Below are 22,677 nucleotides of genomic sequence, written 5' to 3' on the forward strand. Positions count from 1 at the left end.
CTAGTTGCGTTTCATCAAATTTTGTCAAGTAGGGGTAAATGTGCACCGTACGATCCTAGAAACTGGTTATTGATTGAGATCGTTACGGAGGTCCTTCAAATTTTTAAATCTTGCACAACTAGTTTATCCGGGGTTTACTATCCAACAAGCCCCATTGCTTTACCAAAAATTGCTGTCATGTGCACAAAGTTGAGTGAACTTCATTGTAGGGGTGCACCTTATTTTGATATGGGTGTAAAAATGAAAGAAAAATTTAGAAAATATTTTCAACAACTACCCGCTGTTTTGACATGTGCTGCTGCGTTAAACCCTTGCATCAATGTTGGTGGTGTTGAAGCTTTAATAGAAAAAATTTGTGATGAGCTAGAGTTAAACGACGATCAAAACCCCTATTATAACCAAACTTTAAAGAATGCTTTCAACACCACCTTGTCTAACATGTATGATGTTTACCTTACAAAATACGGGTCGTCTTCCCAAATTCATGACTCGTTAAGAGCTGTTGCCCAATCCCAATCCCAAACCGACCTTGAAATGGGGATGTACTACATGATTTGGGAAGACGCCGGTAAACGTCAAAAGGTAAACACCCCAAGCAGTGAACTTGGAAGGTATGGTGGTACCAACTTTGTGAAACACATGACTCCGGATGAATTTAGAAGTCTTGATTTGCTGGCTTGGTGGAGAGGTAAGGAGGATGAGTTTCCGATCCTCGCCGCCATGGCCAAAGATTTACTAACGGTCCAAGCTTCCACGGTAGCTTCGGAGTCTGCTTTTTCTGTTTCTGGCAGGGTTATATCGATTAGGAGGACTCGACTCACTCCACCAGCTGTAGAGATGTCGATTTGCTACAAGGATTACTTGGACTCTTTAGATAGGGCACAACATCAACGCTCACTCGAGGGGGAAATGGACTATGAGGCGGGCTTGTATGAAGACGAGGTCAATCAAGGACACACTCAACCAATGACCGATGAAGAAGCCGCGTACGACGATTACCTAAGGAATAGCTCGGGATCGGGTAGCGAAGAAAATAATGAGTAAGAAACAGCAAGTTGTTAATGTAATCGTGTCTAAGCATTCTTTAATGTTTGTATTTTTGAGTTACGAATATGCGATAACGATTTAATGTTTGTATTTTTAATGTAAAAGCTATAAATGAAAGTTATGTGTTTTTAATCTTCCAAGCAAAGAACCCTAACAACGAAAGCAAAGAATGGAGTCAGTCCATTTTGCCTTGTAGTTACCGGTTTGCCTTGTAGTTACCGGTTTGTTTATACTGTGAAAAAATAATGGTTATTTAAAAAAAAAAAAAAAAAAAAAAAAAAAAACCGGTTAACCGGTTAGACCGGTTATTAAAAAACCGGTTAATAAAAAAACCGGTTTATTAACCGGTTCTAACCGGTTTCTAAACCGGTCCTAACCGGTTAGGGTTTTCAGATACAAAAACCTGTTATTAACCGGTCCGGTTATTAACCGAACCGGTTTTTTCCGGGCCAAAAAAACCGGTCCGGTTAATAACCGAACCGGTTTTTTTTAAAAAAACCGATTTGTGCACCTTTAATGACAAGTAAGGGAGTGTCATACGTTTAGTCTAATCCATATAGAACTGGTAGTACAATTTTATACATAATAATAATAATAATAATAATAATTGGTTACATGACGTTTCATTGGTTTACAAAATGGGTACAATATATTTGAAGGTAGGGCTGAGCACGGTTCGATTCGGTTCGGTTTTTGGGTGAAACCGAAACCGAAAATTCGGTTTTTTCATATATACAAACCGTTCAGTTTCGGTTTTTCGGTTTTCGGTATTTCGGTTTCGGTTCGGTTTCGGTTCGGTTATATTCGGTTTTTTTTTCATTTTTTTTTGTTTTGTTTTTTTTGTTCTATTAATTGTTTTATGCGACTAGTTCCTACGTACAAAAATACATATTAACATTTACTATTCCTTTCACAAACTCTAATTTCTCTTACAAATCTATTGAACCAACAAACTCCTAATTTGTTTCGGTTGTTGTCGCATATGGCTTAGTATAAATATATTAACAATCATTTAAATTATTTATTTTAATATTTAAAGTTAATCGGTTCGGTTCGGTTTTTTTCGGTATTTTTGAAATGGGTAATCGAACCGAAACCGAAATTTCGGTTTTTCAGAAAAACAAAAAAAAAAACCGTCGGTTAATGCTTCGGTTCGGTTTTTTCGGTTAATTCGGTTTCGGTTCGGTATTTTCGGTTTTCTGCTCACCCCTATTTGAAGGTTTCCTGCGTCCACTATGGTTGACTAAATAATCATACTCCGTTGGATTTTGCTTTGACATCGACCCATCTTGAGGTTCCTTTCATGTTGAAATGGTACTTTGCACTTTTGCAGTTCATCCTGCTTATCACTGAAACTATTGACCATTGACTGTTGATATATGAACTTTCAATTAAGGGTTTTAGACATGAAACCGTCCAAACCGGTATTGGTTTGGTTTCGTGATAGGTTTTTCAGTTTTCTTGAAAGATCGGTTGGAAAATTTTAAACCGCATCGAATGGATTTGTTTACGGTTATGAGTAAAAAAGGGCTCAAAAAACCAAACTGGACTGTTATATTTTATGTATTAACTAGTTATTTAGAGTAAAAGATTAATTTAAAGTTGTGGTAATTGAATGTTATAGACCATATCGATGAAGAAGCTACTATTTGATTTCTTTTTTAACAAGGAGTCTTTTTTATGTTATATGAATGCTACTTTATAATCCTGAGTCAATATGTAACTCTTGTTTAAGAATGGAATGAGTACTATCTTTCTTAACGACGAAAACATACAAATTCCTAGAAAACCCTTAGGGGGTCTGCTGTTGTGAGGCTTAATCCACCTAGTGGTGTTTTACCCAGGCTTAAACCAAAGAACACGTGAATGCGATTCGAACTTGCAACGTTAAACAGGAGAAACCCTTGTGAGAACCTAATGTAAAACTCCTGACGACCCCACCAAAATTGGAATGGTGGATGAGTACTTAACTATGTGTTTTTAAATGCTATTGCTTAAATATCAATATATAGATAATTCTTCCATGGAACGCCAAACGATGTGCCAAACGATGTGTGAGGGTTAATATCCAGTTACGCAAAGAAAACACCTAGTTTTCATTTGATATTGTATAACTGTATTTATAACGCCCCCAATCTAATCCGTAAAATCAAACCGTTAGTATTCAGTTTTCTTTTCAACTTTTGGTAATTGATTGAGCTAACTGTAGAAAATTTTCAGAGTTGATATGGGTTCGAATATTGACTTGGTCCAATAATTATGTAAAAGCTTAAATTAAAATGACCCACATCAAAGCCCAGCCGAGTTTGGTATCTATTCATGTGTGACCTCAAATAAAAGGGGGCGCACACGAGACAAGCAACTCGTGAGTTACTCAAGATTGGATCATAAATAGCTTGAAATAAGCTGAGCCAACCAAGCCCGAGACTCAATTAAAACTAGTGATCAGGCCTAAGCTTGATCCTTGTAGGAGATTGTTTATACTCGTCGAGCCTTATGTATATTTTTAAATTCCAACTATATTGGACTTCTATTCTATGTATTAATTTCACACTACATGTTGAGTTTGAACCGAGCTTAGGCTCGTTTACGGTACTTCACATGAATTTGAGCCGAGCTAAGTTTCGTCCAAGCCTTTTTTACATATAAAAATAATAGTAAATGCATATAAACTAATTAATAATAATATACTGCACAAGCCAAGCTAGATCTTGAAAAAACGGCTCATGGGGTCATGCTCGAGCTTTTGTAAGTAAAAAACACGCCAATATAAGCCAAGCCGGGTTCATGCTCGCCTCGTTTACACACGTACCACACTCACAGATAAAAATAAATGAATGAATGAATGAATTGAGTTGAGTTGAGTCGAGTCGAGGATGACTCTGGTGTTGAATTGCCAAAAAGAGGCCGAAATAAGGGTATGTTTTTTAACAGTAACCAACGTTGTAAACATCCGGACAAGACACCATCTAATCGTTTGTCCCCCGCACTGATTAATTTTGGGCTAGTCGGTCAATTAATCAGTCAACAGTCAAATCCAGTTAAAATCATGATTAATCGAACTTAGTAGGCGTTTTATGATTAGGTTCCGACCAAAATCAGCGGTTTCTAGATTCCAACCAAAACGTGTATGTGCGTATATAAAACTGAAAATTACATATAAAAATGTGTGTGTGTGTATACAAAACTGAAATTATACATTAAAGTCCTATCTGATTAATCGCTAGTCCCCCACTCCACAGCCCGACCAACGATTTTTATAACCTTGAATGTATCCGAATACCGAACTTGACCCGAACCTTAAATGGTAAAAACCTTTTTTTTGGGTTTACATTTAAACTCGAAAACTAAACAACCCGACCCGAACTAACCGAAACCTGAATAAACCGAACCCTACCAGCTGAATTTAAATGGATCGGTTATTTATCGGGTCACCTTCTCTAGCCAAAAACCCGAATAACCCGACCCGGAAATCCTAAAAATTAACCCGAATAACAGCCCGAGGCTGCCGAAATGAATATTGTGCAGGCAGAAGTCTCATGGTTTCAAAAACCAAAACGGCAGATTAATCAACAAATTCACAAATTACGCAAAAACACATAATAATCAAATTAAACAACACCACCACAATTAATTAGTTAATAAAACTTATTACTTCTTCTTGCCTTTACCGGGTGCTTTCCGTTTAGGCGGAATAATAATCTCACCTTTCAAGGTCGGAATCTGCATAAACTGATCCAACCCACCGTCTCCACCGAACTTCTTCCTAAACTTCTCAACCTGGTCAGCATCGATAAGGTTAGCCGACCGACTGCCTAGGTAGAACGGGTGGTTACCTGACCACACATCCACCACGTACTCCTTCTTAGTCCCGCCGGTCGTCAGCACGTGCTCTCCGCTGCAGTACACCTTCGCGTCGTCGTAGAATTCCGGGTGGATATCCTTCTTCCGGCATGTGTACCGTGGTTGAGTTGGAGTTATTTGTTTGATCACCTGGTGAAAGAAAAGAAAAGTAAAGGGTTAGTTTAATAATTGATAAATGGAGATCTGTGGATGTAAAGTTTAGACCTTTTTGATGGATAGTGTTGGAGGAGAGCTTCCATGGAGGAAGGAGTTGGATAGGGTTATTGCCATGTGATGTGGGTGAGAGGAAGAATGAAGAAGAAGAAGAAGATAATGAAATAAATGGATGGGTTATACAACTTTACAGGCTTATAAAGGAGGTACCAAAAAGACGCTTTTACCCTCCACTTGTTTTTTTTGTTTAAATGGTTTTTTTATAATATATAAATTAAGCAAGCTTGAAATGATTCTTGGAAAGATTAAACAAGGCTCAAGGCTGCTGATGCTGTTATCTTTCCTCTGAGTTGAATCTGTTCCAAGCTGCCTGTTGATGATTACATATGAAAATTTAATTAATATCAAATTTACAAAAAAAAAAAGGGACAAAGAAAAGAAAGGAAATAATTTAGGGGTGTGCACGGTTTGGTTTGGTTTGGTTATTAGCTTAAACTGTAGTTGAAATTGAAGTCATCTGTTAATCTATTTTATTAGTCAATTGGTTTTCGATTAATCGGTTCAGTTTATTTGGTTTGTTTCTCGGTTTGATTCGGGTAATTTCGGTTAATAACTAAAACCAAACTTTCGGCTATTTTTTTTTTGTTTGTTTAGAAATGCATACATGAAGTGGAGGTATATATACATAAAATTGAGATGTATATACATGAAATGGAGTTTTAAGAGCTAGAAATATATGAAAATATGAATGGTTAGGTTCGGTTAATTTTGGTTAACCGAGGGTACAAAAAAAACCGACAAAACGGTTTTCGGTTTGGTTTCGTCGGGTTTCGGTTAACCAACCAGTTATTGCTCACCCCTAGGAGATATATTGTATATTGCATACCTTTAGAAGATCAAAAACCTTTTCACATATGTACTTCTGTTGAATGGTTGCACCCCTTTGTTGAAGTTTGTCGGGATGCACACACAGGGTCGCCTTTCGGTAAGCTTTCTTGACCGCGCTAGTGGTTATGATATCGGTCAGTGACACTGGTTGCCAACCACTCTCAGCTCCTAGGATCTGGAAAAAAAAATTAAGTTATTAATTACAACTGAAATTGAAGCTTAGAAGATATAGAAGCTTGTACATACATATTGCAGAGTTGAAAGCAGTGCACGCAAGTTCCCTTCTTTACCATTTGACCATCTTTTGATATCAGCGTCAAGATTCTCTGCTAGCCGCTGCAATTATAGTTAAATATTAAAATGTAAAGAACATAAAGATTGCGCCAACAGGTAAATAAATTTGATTCAAAAGATGCTTTACATTTCTCTCTGCTTGTTCTCTAAGAGCAAGCAGATCACGCATCTCTTTTTCTGCAAGAGCTTTGGCCTGTGGAAGAAAACATTCGAGTACAAGTTTAAGATATTGACGACTAAGATGTAGTTGAGTTATGGACAAGTGGCGAGAAGGTAGAAACATACCGCGCGTTCCATAATCCTGTTATCTTTTTCTAATTTTGCTTTACTTCTCAAAGCTGACTCAGCATTTGTGGTTTGGTTAATCTCCTTAACTTGTACTTTTGGCTCAGACATTTGCTTCTGAGAAACTGCTTTTTCTAAAGCCCGTTGTCTAGCCTCTGCAGTGGCTCTCTCTACTGCAGCTCGTTCTGCTTTAAGCTTGGCTTGTGCATTAGTTTTATCAGAAGAAGCTTTAGTGACCTTTTCTTGAGTTTCGGAAATTACTCTTTGTCTAACTTCAGAAAATGCACGTTCCCGAGCCTCACGGATTGCTCTATCTACAGCTAATTTTATTCTCTCCTGTTCTGTCTTGCTTGGGTCGGATTCTCTGCTTGCATTCTCAGGTTCTTGTTGTGTACCTGCTTCCATTTTTGTTGTAACTTCAGGTATTTCTTCATGAGGTTGTTGGATGTTGTTATCTTCTTTCTCAGCAGTCTCTTCTCTTTCTTTGTGTTCTTTAACTTCTATCTCCATACCAAGTAGTGTGTCTGAAGATGATTCAGATTGTACATTGTTTTGTACAAAATCCACATCAGCTAAACCGCAATTTGCATCACATTCATCCTCATTGTCTGCTGTTTCATCCCAAGAAATTTTGTCAATCGTCTCTTTGTCTAATGCTTCCGTGTCTTCCACTAGGAAGTCGTGACTTGAACTGCTGCTGTTGCTGACATCATCAATCTCTTGACTTGATTCTGCGTTGTTGTTGTTTTGGTCAACTTTGCTGGCCTCTTCTGTATCATCCACAATTTTGCTTGCACCAATCACACTCTCACTTGCTTCTTCATCATTATAATCACTTGATGGATTCTCATAAGTTTCTTCTGCCTTGTGACTTTCTTCCTCTTTGATTACGTATTCCTCTTTTTGAGACAAGTCATATGTTTCTATGCTACAATCGTTTTGTACAAAATCCATGTCAGCTAAGCCACAGTTTGCCAGATCATCAGACTTTGCATCGCATTCTTCCTTGTTGTCTCCTGTTTCATTTGAAGACATGTTTTCAGTCTTCTCTTTTTCTGTTGTTTCTGTCTCTTCCACTTGGAACTCATGACCTGAACTGCTGCTCCTGCTGACATCATCAATCTGTTGACTTGGTTCCGCATTACTGCCGTTCTGGTCAATTTTGCAGGCTTCTTCTGTATCATTTATAATTTGGCTTGCACCAATCGCACTCTTACTTTCTTCTGTATCATCAAAATCAATTGATGATTTCTCATAAGTTTCTGGTACTTGTATCTTATCCAACTTTTCCCATGTTTCTTCTGCCTTGTCATTTTCTTTCTCTTTTATCTCATAATCCTCATTTTGAGATAATTCATTTGTTTCAATGCTACAATCATAAGTTTCTGCATGTTTAATCATTTCCACCTCATGAACGTCATACAATCTCTCCTTCTCTTCCTCTTCCTGTTCCTCTTCCTCTTTCACTTCTTTCTCATCTTCAACTTGATTCGTTGCACTTCCCACTTGTTCATCATGTTCTTGTTCAAGATTCTCTTGCTTCTTAGTTTCAAATAACCCAAATGATTCTTCACTAGTTTCATCAGACTTCACAGGTATTTCTTTGTTATCTTCCACCTTTTGATGCATGGTTAAGTTGTTAGATTCAGTATCTCCTAGTTTCTTTTCACAGCTTTCAAGTACAAGAAAATCATCGGGTTTCTCAACATCCGTCTGTGGACCTTCACATGTATTATTTTCAATCGATTCCGTTTTGCCAACAACTTCTTTAGAATTGCAAACTACCTTGTTTTCTCTTAGTTCAACTGGAGACCTTATTAGTATCTCAGAATTCTTACCTAATTCTGGAATTTTTCCATGTAGTTCATTTGTAACCTTTTTAGCACCAAAAAGTTTCTCACCATCCATAAAGTCTGAGAAAAATGCTGTACTTTCATGTTTATGATCTCTTTCTTTCATTTTGTCTATAGCTTTAACTTTCAAGTCATCTTTGAAACTTCTACTTGAAAATCCTGTCTTTCTTCCGACTGATTCTTTTGCAATCCGTATACTTTTCTGAGCCTTTTCTATAGCTTTTCTTAAAGCAGCTGCAGAGATAGCTGCTGCAGAATTGACATCAAGCGCTTCATCAAAGCAATTAGAAGAAGATTCTCCATATGTAGCTGTTCTCTTCTGATAATCTTTATGATTATCAAAGTTAGTTGCTGGAATTGCTGGTGATGACGCTACTTTAGGGGGTTGTGATCTCAGATCAGCCTGAAATTTCGTAAAATTTCTATCATCGGATGTGAATTCATCTCGACTGTATGCACTTCTAGAATCAACACTGCTTTGTGAAGTTTGATTTTCAGGAAAATTCCCCTTGCTGGAGTTCTCACTGGGATGAATATTATTTGTTTTATGTGATTTTTGGCTCTCGGTTTCCTTGTTTGGTTGAGAAGCTACAGGTGGTGATGATACTTTAGAGGTATGCGATTTGAGATCAGCCTCAGAAGTCTCCAAATTTATAGAGTCGACAGCACTTTGTGAAGTCTGTTTCTCATGAAAACCGCCCTTGCTGGAGTTCACACTGGGATGAATATTATATGTTACAAATGATTTTTGGCTCTCGGTTTCCTTGTTTGGTTCTGAAGCTGCAGTGGCTGATGATACTTTGGTGGGATCTGATTTGAGGTCAGACTCAAAAGTCTTGAAAATTCTATCATCTGATAGAGATTCATCTTGATCAACAGTACTTTGTGAAGTTTGTTTTTCAGGAAAATCCGGCTTGCTGGAGTTTACACTTGTTACATACGATTGTCGGCTTTTGGTTTCTTTATATGGTTGAGAAGCTGCAGTGGATGATGTAACTTTGGAGGTATGTGATTTGAGATCAGCCTCAAGAGTCTTGAAAATGTTATCACCTGATAAAGATTCATCTTGATATCTACTTGTAAATTCAATAGCACTTTGTGAAGTTTGTTTCTCATAAAAATCCTCGTTGCTGGTGGTGCTTACACTAGGATGAATATTATCAGTTACAACTGGTTTTTGGTTTTCGGTTTCCTTCTTTGGTTGAGAAGCTGCGGGTGGTGATGATACTTTGGAAGGATGTGATTTGAGATCAACCTCAAAAGTCTTGAAAATTCCATCACCAGGTAAAGATTCATCTAGACCGTATCTACTTCCAGATTCCACAGTACTTTGTGAAGTTTGTTTCTCATGAAAATCCCCCTTGCTGGAGTTCACACTGAGATGAATATTATTTGTAATATATGACTTTTGGTTCTCAGTGTCTATATTTGGTTGAGAAGCTGCAGGCAATGATGGTTTATTTTGGCTCTTGGTTTCCTTATCTGGTTGAGACGCTGCAGGCGTTGATGATTTTTGGCTCTTGGTTTCCTTATTTGGCTGAGACGCGGGATGTGATGCTGATAATTTTTGGCTCTCGGTTTCCTTATTTGGTTGAGACGCTGCAGGTGATGATGATGATGATGATGATGATGATGATGATGTTTGGCTCGTGGTTTCCTTATTTGGTTGAGACACTGCAGGCAATGATGATGATACTTTGGAACGATGTGTTTTGAGATCAGCCTCAAAAGTCTTGACAATTCTCTCACCTGATAAAGATTCATCTTGATGTCTACTTCTAGAATCAACAGTACTTTGTGAAGTTTGTTTTTCAGGAAACTCCCCCTTGCTGGAGTTTAAACTGGGACGAATATTATTTGTTACAGATTTATTGTTTTTGGTTTCCTTCTTTGGTTGAGATGCTGACTCGCCGATGAAACAAGTAAATCCAGATACAGCAGGTAACTGTGTGACCTGTGTTGTCCCATCTAACCCATCTTTATTCCTTTGGCTGATCTTGTTATATGCCATACGAAACTGCTGCAAGGCATCCAAGGGTTGATTAGACAAATCACCCAAATCTTGAGAGCTCTGGCTTGCTGACGAGGGAGCACAGGCCCTGCAAACAATATCATTTACAGAAAAAGTTAAAACAACTGGAGTTCAGTGGCAAAACCACTATGAGAAAGAGTAAGACTACATTTATGATTAAATCTCTGTACCTGTAGAAATTACTTGTTTTCATTCATGTTATTAACCACGCTGAATGACGTTGTAAGTTTAAAAAAATAAGATATTTCAAATTTAAACCCTAAGATATCTAAAAAAATTATTGAAATGTTCATGCTAGGGAACAACTGGTAATTAGAAGCGTTAGAACATATTACGCTGTCCATGTGTAACTAATCAAGCTTCCTGCTTAAGTAGCTCAATTACACAGTTAAGCTAACGACTTTAGTTATGAAAGTTCAGGACTTGTTGGCATTCTTGTCCCTATACTCTGAATGTTTGCCAGAACAGTCCTTATGTTTTAGCTACTGTTTATTACCGTAACACGCCTCACCTTACCTTACTGTAGGAACGGTTGTCCAACTCAAATATGATATCATAATGTTCATGCATCAATGACTAACACAAAAACCTACTGATTCCTATTAAATTCTCACCCACACGCCAAATCACAAATATGATATCATAATGCAAAAAAACTCAAAAAAGAAGCATGCTCCAAAAATAATTCCAAAAAAATCAGATAAAGAATCTCAAGGAAAACTAGAAACTACCTAAAAATAGGAATATGTCAGCAAAATCTCAACATTGATCATCATCATCATCATCATTCATCAAGAACAAAAATAGAAACAATCCAATGTTTGGAATCATGTTTCAAATACATATACATCATCATCCAAACAAGAAAAAAAAAAACCGTCTTTTTATGCAATCCTGAAGAACGCTATGAACTACAAAAACGTGTTTTTCTTCTGGTTTCTGAGCAGACAGCAAGTTGGATCGGAGGCTACTCAGGATAGTGTAAAAGCATTTAATCGGGTACACCCAAATATAGCATTTCCTAATTCCTACCATAACTGAACTGATAAACTACGTCTTAAGCAAACACCCAATCTTCCCTGACCCAAACTACCCAAATTCTATGACATGGTAGATGCTCGAGGAACGAGTTTGCTCGAAAATGTGGTTAAACATGTGGCTTAACATTTAAGCTATGCAGTCAATATCAGTGGTATCTCGGTGATATCTCAGTTAAAATATCGATACCGGTAATATCGACGAAATTGACTGATATCTCAAATACTGGACCTCGACCGATATCCTATATTTTTCCGCATTAACTGCTTAGCATTTAAAGTACTTAATGAGTCCAACTCATTAAGATATATTAACTTTAGAGCCAAAAAAAAAAAAGTCCAACTCTAGTGAGCACAAGACTGGAGTAATTTAGATCTAAAACAACCACATTACTGTAACTGAAACAGTAAACAATTAATTATAATTACCTAGCGTTATCACGAGCAACCAATTCTTCATAACTAATAGCAATATCCTGATCACGAAATCCACCAAATATCATCCCGTAATCAGGCTTCCTACTCCAGATTTCCGAATCCAAACTATCACATGATTCTTCCAAGCTGGAAACATCAAGCACCGGAATCGAAGAACACTCGCCTTGACCAGTACTGAATATCTCACCGTACTCCTCAACTCTAACCGCCGGAGCTCCGTCGTACTTCGGCCGCCGCCGGACGGATAACACGCCGTCGTAGGCGTTCTTACCGGAAAAGCTGTTAACATTTGAAAGCTTCCTTCTCTGATTAACAGGCTCCATTATTGTTAGGTTAGGGTTCGTTACTTGGTTTACGTTATCTATTAAATGTTATTAATATTATTAAGTTTGTTTGTTTGTTTGCAGAAGGAATTCTGCAGAGACAGGACAAAGTGAGGTGGGAGAGAAGGTGAAACTCAATGTCAGGGGTATAAATGTAATTTAATGTCAAGGGTATATATGTAATTATGGAGTTTTAAGATTAGATTGTAGTACATGATGATGAAGTATCAAATCTAATGTGATTAGCTTTTTGTGATTGGAATGTAACTTGTTGGAAAGTGGATCCCTTTGGTCATTTTTTAACCATGTGTTGGAATCTTTTAAAGCTAATTGATTTTTTTATTAAAGGTTTAACTTTAAAGTAGTAATAATCACATATTTTTATAAAAAAGATAACATGAAGTAAAGAGAGTAAATAGGAAAGTAGAAGGTGTTATAAGAAATTTAACATGGTTATTGGCTTATTGTTTTGAAGTTCTCAACAATGTCTCTCTTGAATTAATTTTTTCGATAGTATTGTCTTCTCTGTTATATATGTGCAAACCACAACCACACATTTTCTTTCGGGTTCATTCGCCCATGTTTATCATTACTCTACAAAATTACTAGGGGTAAATGTTTTGTTTTCAAGTAAAAAGAAAAAAGAATGAGTTCAATACTGATTAAAAATGGAGTCGTTGCGTTTGTTTGAATAAGGTATATAAACGAAAGAAAGAAGAAACAAGTTTTGCATTGGAGTACACTAGCCTAAAGACAAGTTTTTGTGATACTAAAACAGTCTATGTCGCTATTCATGTATCTAGAGGGGAGAACGTTTGACGGAACAATTTCTTAGATGTGTTACCACATCCCAAAGGGTTAAGCCCACTTTTTACATGTTAGTGGAATTTTTATGCTCAAAACCCGGATTCAAGTAGTCATTTATTTGGTACCTCCCAATGAGCAGGAACCGTCATTTTAAACATTCTCAGGGAATTCAATCCACTGACCCAAAGTTAATGGCCGACTTATATATATAGCTCATCATCATTTAGCTATTGCATTTATTTTTCTCATGTTGGGCATATGTATATATAGAAACAAATGTTGGGTTTGGGCACAGTGTGAAAGATCTTTCAAATGCACATAGCCCTTCGGGAGGGCGATTGGAACGTGTTATGGATATTTTTTTGGTATTCTTGATTATAACCGGTGCAAAATACACATATTTCTAGGGTTAATATTAGTATTGTGAACTCTTGGTATTGTAATTACATGTACATGCATATATGCATGTCTATGTATTTTGTTTATATGCATGCATGCATGCATGCTTAAATATTTGTTTTGATTATGTGCAAGGTATCGTCGAAAAAGTTAACTTGTTCAACTAATATAAACACGTGTCGTGTCACAACACTTATTGTCTTTCAAACCTATTTGAGCTAAGATATGCTTGTAATCAAAGCTAGTTATAGGAAAAAGGAAAGAGATGTATTATAAATCCTTGGGAGTTAGATGAAAACTTACCACATCAATGAGATGATATGAAAGAGAAGTTATGTAAAAGAGATTAATAACACAATAAACTGTTAATACATATATTGTTTTTTTATTATGATTTAAAAATCATAATAAAAAAAATGCAATTATGTTATTAATTGTTTTTATGATTGTTTACTGTTTAGGCCATATGTTATATGCCGCTCCCCTTATTTTGCATATATGCGCCACCTCAGTTTTCCTCCCTCATTCAACTCCATCACTCAACTCATGTTATACATTATTCTCTATCATTCCTTTTATAATTTAAATTATTAAATAACAAAAAAAGGAAAAACAAAAAATCAGATTGGTCATGCTCCAATGACCGACGTTAGGGTGGTCATTCCTCTCACGTCACTAGTGACCTGGTGGGGGCGACGTGATGTTTCAATGGTGTTGTTGGCGCCACGCCAACATCCCAATGACCCAAAATGATCCATATGAATATAAACTTACTTTTTTCTTTATTAAGATAACTAGGTTATTGACCCGTGGACGCCACGGGTGGAAAAATATAAATCATGTAACATTCACACGTTTTTAACATCAACTGATATATAAATCATGTAAAAACATAATATTCAACTAAAATAACATCCATTTTACAATTATAAATTAGTAAATAGTTCCTTATAAACCAAATTTTAATTTTATTTATAATTTTACCTTCCTTGTCTAATAGAAGCATTTTAACACCGTCTCTACTTTTCATTGGTGATAAAGCCCATATAGTTAACCATGTGTAGACACCGGTTCTCACAAGTATATGCCAACTCTTGCAAATGACTGGCCTTGACTTTTATTAATGGTCATTTCAAAACAAACCGCAACAGGAAACTGTCATCGTTTCAATTTAAATTGCAGTTTCGTATCTGAATGAGTTAGACCACTACGAGTTATATACGTGCGAAACCCAATGTTAGTACCTGAAATAGCATTTGCTTCGATAACACGCCTCCCCAAATTAATTACTTGTAATATGGTTCAGTTGCATAAACTGTTCTTCTGATCAATATTCCTTAGTAACATTATTGGCACACCAACTTTTAGAACCAATCTATGATTAGGCATATCATACATCTTTAAACCATTTAGAAAATCCGGTGAGTGTAATGCTGGATCGAAACCAGGACCAACACTATCAGACTTGTCTATACTATCAGAATTGAGATATTTAACTTCTTCTCCGGGAAACAAAGACAAAATTCTGTCATTAATATATTGGATAAACTCATTTAAAGGTGCAAGTATGGCCCTTTCTTGAAAATATGAAATATCGTTAAAATTTTCCAATAATGCTGGATATACAAAATCAATAAGATCAGAAATAGGATCGGATGAATTACCAATCAAAAGATCATCTGATATACCTATAATGGCGTTGTTGTATTTATAAATAATGAAATGCAAATGTTGTATTTATAAATAAAAGATAATTTTATATGAATTATAAGACATCATAACTTATTTGAAGCAAATACAAAGACTAACAAAGATAAATGAAAAGTTAAAATATTTTATAACTTATATCATAAGTACAATAATAAGCAAACAAAGAAATTAGTCTCTAAATCAACAAAACAATTTTACAAATTTGATTCAACAAAACTTCTATCTCAATGTTGATTCAAAGTATTAACTTTATCTAAGACATTTATTACCAATCAATAACCGTAATGTATATTACTCTAAGATATGACCCGTGTTTATATACACATCAATTTAAATATTTGTTGCACATCAATGTTAAAAGGTGAACAATATCTAAAACATTTCTTTTTATAAGTATATTTTAAGTTTTTAAGTTACAAAACAAACTGTTATGACAATTTAAAACCTAAATTTAGTCTTTCATAATATTACAATAAATTAATCTTTAAAATAAAGTCTTAATCAATATTCAATAACATATTAATTTTTATTCAAATATAGTTGACATATAGTTGATTCCTAATATATATCATTTAGGAAATTAGGCAAAACTTTCTCATCTATTTTTTATAACTCCTTTGTGGATAAATTATGTTAAATAGTTATTGAATACATATAATAATAATAATCTAATATTGTTTTAATAGAGTGTGCTCTATAGCTGTATTGTTTTACCCATTTAGACAAATTGCATCTACTCGGGAGATTAAACTTTTCGCTATATTTCATACATGCTAATTTAGTGGTGATGAAAATAGAAATTTAATTTTGTTAAAACTTAAACATAGAAATAATTAAAAATTGTTTTTTCATTATGGGAATAATATGAATAAACTAAGAAAAATTTCATGTTCACTAATGGTTATTTACGGAGAAAAATGTATAAATTAAGGAGAAAACGTATTTTATTTTTAGCAACCACTATTTGTTTGACAATTATGTTAAAATCATTTTATGCATTATTTTTAGGTGTTTAAAAATATAAAATTTAATGTAAATTAATGTTTGTCAACTTAAGAATTGATTTGAAGTCAAAACTTATATTAGGTCAAAAAAGTATTGTACAATAAAAATAATGATTAAAATACGAGTTAAAACATAAATTAGTAGATGATGTATAATAATATGGTTGATAACTATTAAAGAAACTTTATAATAATTTTATTTAAATGAATATAAATTGAAAGTTACAAATAGTTTTTATTTCTAGTTAGGAATAAGGTATTGATATATTTTGATACCATAATTAAAAGTGTAAGAATTACTAAATAAATTATTAATTAATACGAATCGATTTTTTAAGTAATTGTATTTAATATAACAATAATTTTGGTAATACGATTATTATTGATATAAAACGAATATTGATTTTTGACTCTAACAATAATGGTTTTTTATTTTATAAAATATTGTAACAATAGAAAGTGAGTTAATTTAATAATAATCATGGAATAAAAAAATTCTTAAGGTACAGAAATTCAGGAAGTTAATTGATACTATTTTTAGGCATATGCATCTTGACATTTAGATATAATTATAAAATTGTCAAATAAAAAAATGTAAACTTTTATAAGATTGAAAAGTATCAAAATATTTTAAATGTCAATGAGAATTAGTCAAATAATGTTTGCTGAGTTTAAGATACGACTACAAATAGATTATATTGCTATAATTTGACAAATTATAATTGTAGTGTTTGTTAATAAAATTTGAAATGAAGAAAAAATACATGTTTTGTATATGAACAAAAACATATAATTATATAAAAACTGTAATCAATAAATATACAAATTGTAATAAAAAATTTATTTTAACTTTTGTATCAGAAACATTCAATAACTTTTTTTGTTAGATCTCTTAAATCCAATGCTAGAGTTCACTTTTATGAATAAAAAAAATTATTAGTAAACTTCAAAAAAAAAATTTAGCACAGTTATATTGTAATAAATAAACTTCAAAAAACAAATGATTTTTTTATTTTTGTAATATTAAAATGGGGTTTATTTTATACATTAATTTTGACATTCAATTTGTAAAAGTTTGTATTTAATTTGTAAATTCCGTATTTAATCGGTTATAGAAAATATTTGGGTTTTACTAAAGGTATGAATCTTGAAATAATTAAAAAAGTGTCAAATATAAAAAATAAAAATAATGGTTGTAACATCCCTATTTTCTTAGTTTAAATAATAATATGTCTATATTATGACACTGAAAATAAATAAGTAAAAGGAAAGGCCATTTTGGTAATCTTTATAAAGTAGAAGGGAGTGCTATGAAAACATGGCTTATATTACTATAGTTAAATAGTAGTAAAATCAAAAATAAAATGAGACTAGATTGTGTTCAGGTGGGGAGGGCGATAAGAGAAGAAAGAGGCTGTGAAAATTGGTTTCAAATTCAATAGAACTTCAACTGGATTATCTTCATGTGTTCTTAATCTTGTTCCTCTTCAGTTTGCTTCGACTGGTAAGTATGATCTTCCCTTTTATCCATCATTGTTGAACCTCCAGCCATGCCAATGGGTTTTGATAAATTAAACAAATTATGACAATTGTTAGCTTAGATACTATGTAGATGATGCTTGCATGAGTTTGTATGTTGTTAATTTGAGATTTAATACAAGTAGAAATTAGGTGCGCATGAAGAAAATTGGGGGCGTTTTTGGAAAGGTGATATTTCATGTTTAAGATAGGAGGTAAGAGTAAAATAGACAATTTGTGGGTAAATATTAAATTATGAAGATGCCATGGATTATTATCACTATATTAAATGTTGATATGAAAGATATAGTCTAAAACGAATCTGAATGAGTTTTGTTGCCAATAGTGATATATTCCATAGTTGACTAATTGTATAGTCCTAACTTAAAAGTGCATACAAAATATAAAGTTAAGAGATGGTCCATAATGTGGTTTGGAACTTAGAAATTTGAGGACTAATATTCTAAACGATGACGTTTAGGTAGCGGGACCATCGAGAACGAGGATCGCAAGCGAGTCCATCACCTCTTCAAAAGGTACACACCTTTTCAAAAGTGATCCTAGTTTGAGTGTATATTAATGAAAATTGCAGGTGCTATCATCTAATGGATCAACTTAGTGATTGTCTTAGTTTCCAAAATGTGAGAATGTTGTATGTAAGTAATGAATTAAATTTAACATGTCTTCAGGTCAGTGAGTTTAAAGTAGGGCCGTTCAAAAAACTCGTGGCTCGTGGCTCGCTCGAAACTCGCTCGAAAATAGCTCGGCTCGAAAAAGCTCGATTCTAAATGAGCTCGGCTCGATTTCTAAACGAGCCGAGCTCGAGCCAGGGCCAGCTCGGCTCGTGGCTCGGTTTCTGCTCGACTCGTTAGCTCGGCTCGTCTGCTCGTTTAGATTAAACTCTAAATTTTAATATCTATATATAATAATATCATACTTATACATATATTATGTCACTCAATACCTAAAACCTTATAAAAAGAATAACGAAAATAAAACATATAAAGTTATAAATTCTCTAATTTATAAATGTTATATAATATGTATGTTAAAATTATATTTTTTGTCTTTTATATATCAAAACTTGTAAAATATATAATAAAAAAATAAATAATAAAAAAAAAAATTAAAGGAGACTAGCTCGACGAGCTCGAGCTCGGCTCGAGTTTTAAACGAGCCGAGCTCGAGCTCGATTTTTCAGCTCGATAAAGAAAATGAGCCGAGCTCGAGCCAGCTCGATTAATTTCGAGCTCGAGCTCGAGCACACTCTGGCTCGGCTCGTTTACAGCCCTAGTTTAAAGTGGATGTGTTAAATATGACCTTACATTTGTTTTAAAATGGGTTGAAAATCATATCTTATATGGGAACACTTTAATAATTGTTTAGATGTAAACGGAGTTTGAAATGGTCAAACTTGCTGAATTCGAGTGTATTAAAGGTGGTGATGTAGGCTACTCATAGGCTGTGTAGCTTATACCACCTGGGTTTTTTTTATATACAGAATATTCCAGCATAGGTTGTTGGGTGATTACGCCATGCGACGTAAGCTATGCCAAGGTCGGCGTAGCTTATGCTGAGTCATATTTCTACATTTTTTTAGCATATTCCGCGTGTATAATGTTATTATAATACTTATCTTACTAGCGTGTATGATGGATTTGGGTGCTAGGTAAAGCTCAGTAAGGAAGATTCTCAAATATGGTCAAGGGCTCGGTTCAAGGCAATGAAAATATGGATTTAATGTTTTTGAAAACTTAGTGGCATACTGACGATGTTGATTTATTGTTCGAAGTAAGCTTTGAATCCATGTTATGTATTAACCACGTGACATATTAAAAACTTTGGTCAAGTTGCTCGTTCCATGACGTTTTGTAAATCATAAATACGATTTCAACTATTGGGACTAAGCTTCCGCATAATTTATGAAAATATGTCGTTTTCAAATTTTGAGTGTTTCAATATGTTATGAACGTTAACCATAAATTAAATGTATTATATAAAAACCGAATTAAATAAATGTACATTCTATTATATATTTTATTTTTGATATTTAGGAATAAATATATTAATAGATTTAGTTGAAATTGACATTAAAATCATAATAACTTTAAATATTTAGAAATGGTTATTAAAAATAATTTTTTTTATTTAAGGCATTAATATTGAAAATTTATGAAATGGTCAAATTCGTTAAATTTCGGTTTTTGAATAGCTAGTGAAAGTCAAACTATATAACACATTTTTTTAAACTTCACATAAATAGTGAACATCCAAATTTGAATGGTGAAAATCGGTTTCTAAAATGTCATATTAAATGTGTATTATTTAATGTTAAATACGATAACATTGGAAAATATAATAATATTTTAAATTGCGTTGACATTAGTGGTTTAATTGGAATTTAAACAACAACATTATAAGATTGATTATCTTAGTACAACTAATTTAATGTATTACATGTTGATCAATTAAATTTTATTTTCGGATTATATAATAATCAATTAAATTACATGAATTGTGAAAAAAAATACATGAATAATAACAAAAATATACATTAAAATTAAACAAAAAATAAGACATCTTGTCAACAAATCCTCAATCCATTATATCAAGTTGGGGACAATAACCTGAAATGATAAAATTAAATATTAATATTAATATCACATAACAAATAAATTACCAATTATGGACGATTTGAATTATGTGAACAAATGTAAACCTTACTGGAAAACAATATAACTTTAGCAGAAAAACATATAAATGTCTATTAGTACAAAATCGGTGAAAACCTAACCAATAAATATAATAACATTCATCATCCATTAATTAGTACAAAATTGTGTGAATAATATACTAAAATTAATGAATGTGTAATTTGGAATAAAAGTAAAAGTCCGGATTATGTTAAGCTATTTATTTTTATGTAACAATACCATTTCGTCTTGAAAAATTATCCTATCGACCAATCTTCTCCGGGCTTGTTATTGTCCTTGAGACGCCATAGTTTCAAAATACGAACCTTGAGGACACAGTCGTTGTTAAGCACATCCAACTGGTTCAACAATGTAATGTTTGTTGGATCCATCTTCCTGGTGGTGAAAAATTAAAAAAATAAACAAACTATTAATTTTTGAACAATTATACTTTAAACCGAACAACTAAACAGCAAAATGAATTATATAAGCACGACCAAACTATATACCTTACAAAGAAACAAATTCGTTTTTGCTAATTTCGGTGTGATGGTGTGAGAATTATCGTGTGAAGGTCAGACTATTTATACATAAGTATTAGATGTTTGAATTTTTGGATAGGTGAATAAAGAAGGAATGAACAAATGTAATTAATTAAAAATCATAAAATTAAAGATTTTTAAATTAGCTTGAAATATGGATGAAAACTAGGAGGTCTTTGATTACGAATTTTGAAATATTTGAATTTAATGTTGTTAAATTATATTATTATATTATAATTACAATATAAATAAAAATAATATGTTAAAATCTACACCATATTTCAGCATACAACATAAAGATAGTAATGTACAAAAATATGTAACTAATTTATTTTTTACTTATTAACGTTAATAAAATTAATCATCAATTGAATAATTGCATAATTGATATAAGTTGTAGATTTATGATAATTTTAGAATCCATATGATATTTGTTTCATGTATAATGAATTTTATTTTTTATTTATTACCATCCATAAAATTAGAATCATTATGATAATATTAGATCCTTAATCATATGGTTGATTTGATGATTATGTTAAAATCATTCATACCACGTATATATCATAATTGATTATAATTTTAAAATTCCGTAATCAAAGTAATCATTAATCATATGGTTTATTTGTTTCTAATATAGAGAAATTTACTTGCAATTGATTACAGATTTCAAGTTTACTTGCATTTAATCAGTCAAATCTCATAAATCTAAAATTAAAACCATTATTTATCAATTAATAAATTAAAAAATTAAACATTAAGCAATAATAATAAAAAATAACAAACTGACATTTGATCGAACACCTGGTGGGCAACCGAAATTAGTGTATGAAATCACAATATATATATATATAATTTCATGTGAATCAAATGCACAACATAATACATGATGCTTTAAATGACAGTCATGGGTAGGCCGAATTGTTGTAGATTAAATGTCCCGTTGGTGAACAACTTCATCGACGGTGGACGGTCAATTTGCCGGATAAAGAAATGAGGGTAGAGATCCGAGGAAGAACATGATAAATGCGTGAAAGAGGGGATAATTGATTTGGGTTTAGGGTACAATACGTTATAATGAATAATGAAAAAGGAATAATATAAATGACATAGATTAAAATTAATAATCAATAATCATTTAATAGAATTTATTGTCTAGTATTTTTATTTATTTTAGAGTTTTTTTATTCACATCAAAAATAGAGAAGTGGTAGATAACAATGAAAAGTTTAAGAATTCACTAATAAGAGGAGGTAATGTTAAGTTAAACTCATTTGTTTTAATAATATAGTTAGATTATATCACCTCAAAATATATAATTTTTATCCAAAGAACTTTTCAAGAGCGAGAAAATAATTTCATAGCAGGTGTAAGAAAATAATTTAGTGACAAATACGTTACAATCAATATGTGATTAATACTAATTGTTATAATGTTTATTAAGAAATTGGCGTAAGAAATGTGTAGAAATTAGATGTGACTCAATGGTAGAACACTCATTTTACTAGTGAGAGGTATGTGGTTAAAACCTCACTGTTACTAAATTGATAATACCAATTTATATGGGAGATATGAGGGATGACCCTGGTTTGCCAGGGTTCGAGTCATAATCTCAACCGGTTTTACCGGCCCCTCGCTGTCGTGCCGTTTGGCAGGCGTGGGCGTCGGGTTTTATCCGGGGAATCCCTTAATAGGTGGACCGCTAGGGGCTTTGTTCGTCCGGACTCGTGGCCGACTCGGGCTACCTTTAGCCAATGGGGGCCGCGTACAGAGTATCCGACGTTACTTAA

At 33.3% G+C, this 22,677-nt stretch overlaps 1 protein-coding gene and 1 pseudogene across 1 annotated transcript; both read right to left on the reverse strand.

Annotated features, from left to right (window-relative positions):
* Positions 1–4,698: 4,698 nt before the first annotated feature.
* Positions 4,699–5,181, reverse strand: LOC143580505 (large ribosomal subunit protein bL31c pseudogene; annotated as a pseudogene).
* Positions 4,902–12,215, reverse strand: LOC143580498 (uncharacterized). Its single transcript, XM_077063500.1, has 6 exons — positions 11,883–12,215; positions 6,532–10,483; positions 6,374–6,439; positions 6,199–6,288; positions 5,951–6,127; positions 4,902–5,434 (listed from the first exon to the last, which is right to left on the reverse strand). Exons 1-6 carry the CDS (start codon positions 12,212–12,214, stop codon positions 5,399–5,401), a joined length of 4,653 nt encoding a protein of 1,550 aa, XP_076919615.1. The 5' UTR covers position 12,215; the 3' UTR covers positions 4,902–5,398.
* Positions 12,216–22,677: the final 10,462 nt, after the last annotated feature.

This window comes from Bidens hawaiensis, unplaced genomic scaffold (genome assembly GCF_021521415.1).
Source record: "Bidens hawaiensis isolate Kalapana, Puna unplaced genomic scaffold, B.hawaiensis_p1.1 tig00030503_1, whole genome shotgun sequence".
NCBI classification, from domain to species: domain Eukaryota; kingdom Viridiplantae; phylum Streptophyta; class Magnoliopsida; order Asterales; family Asteraceae; genus Bidens; species Bidens hawaiensis.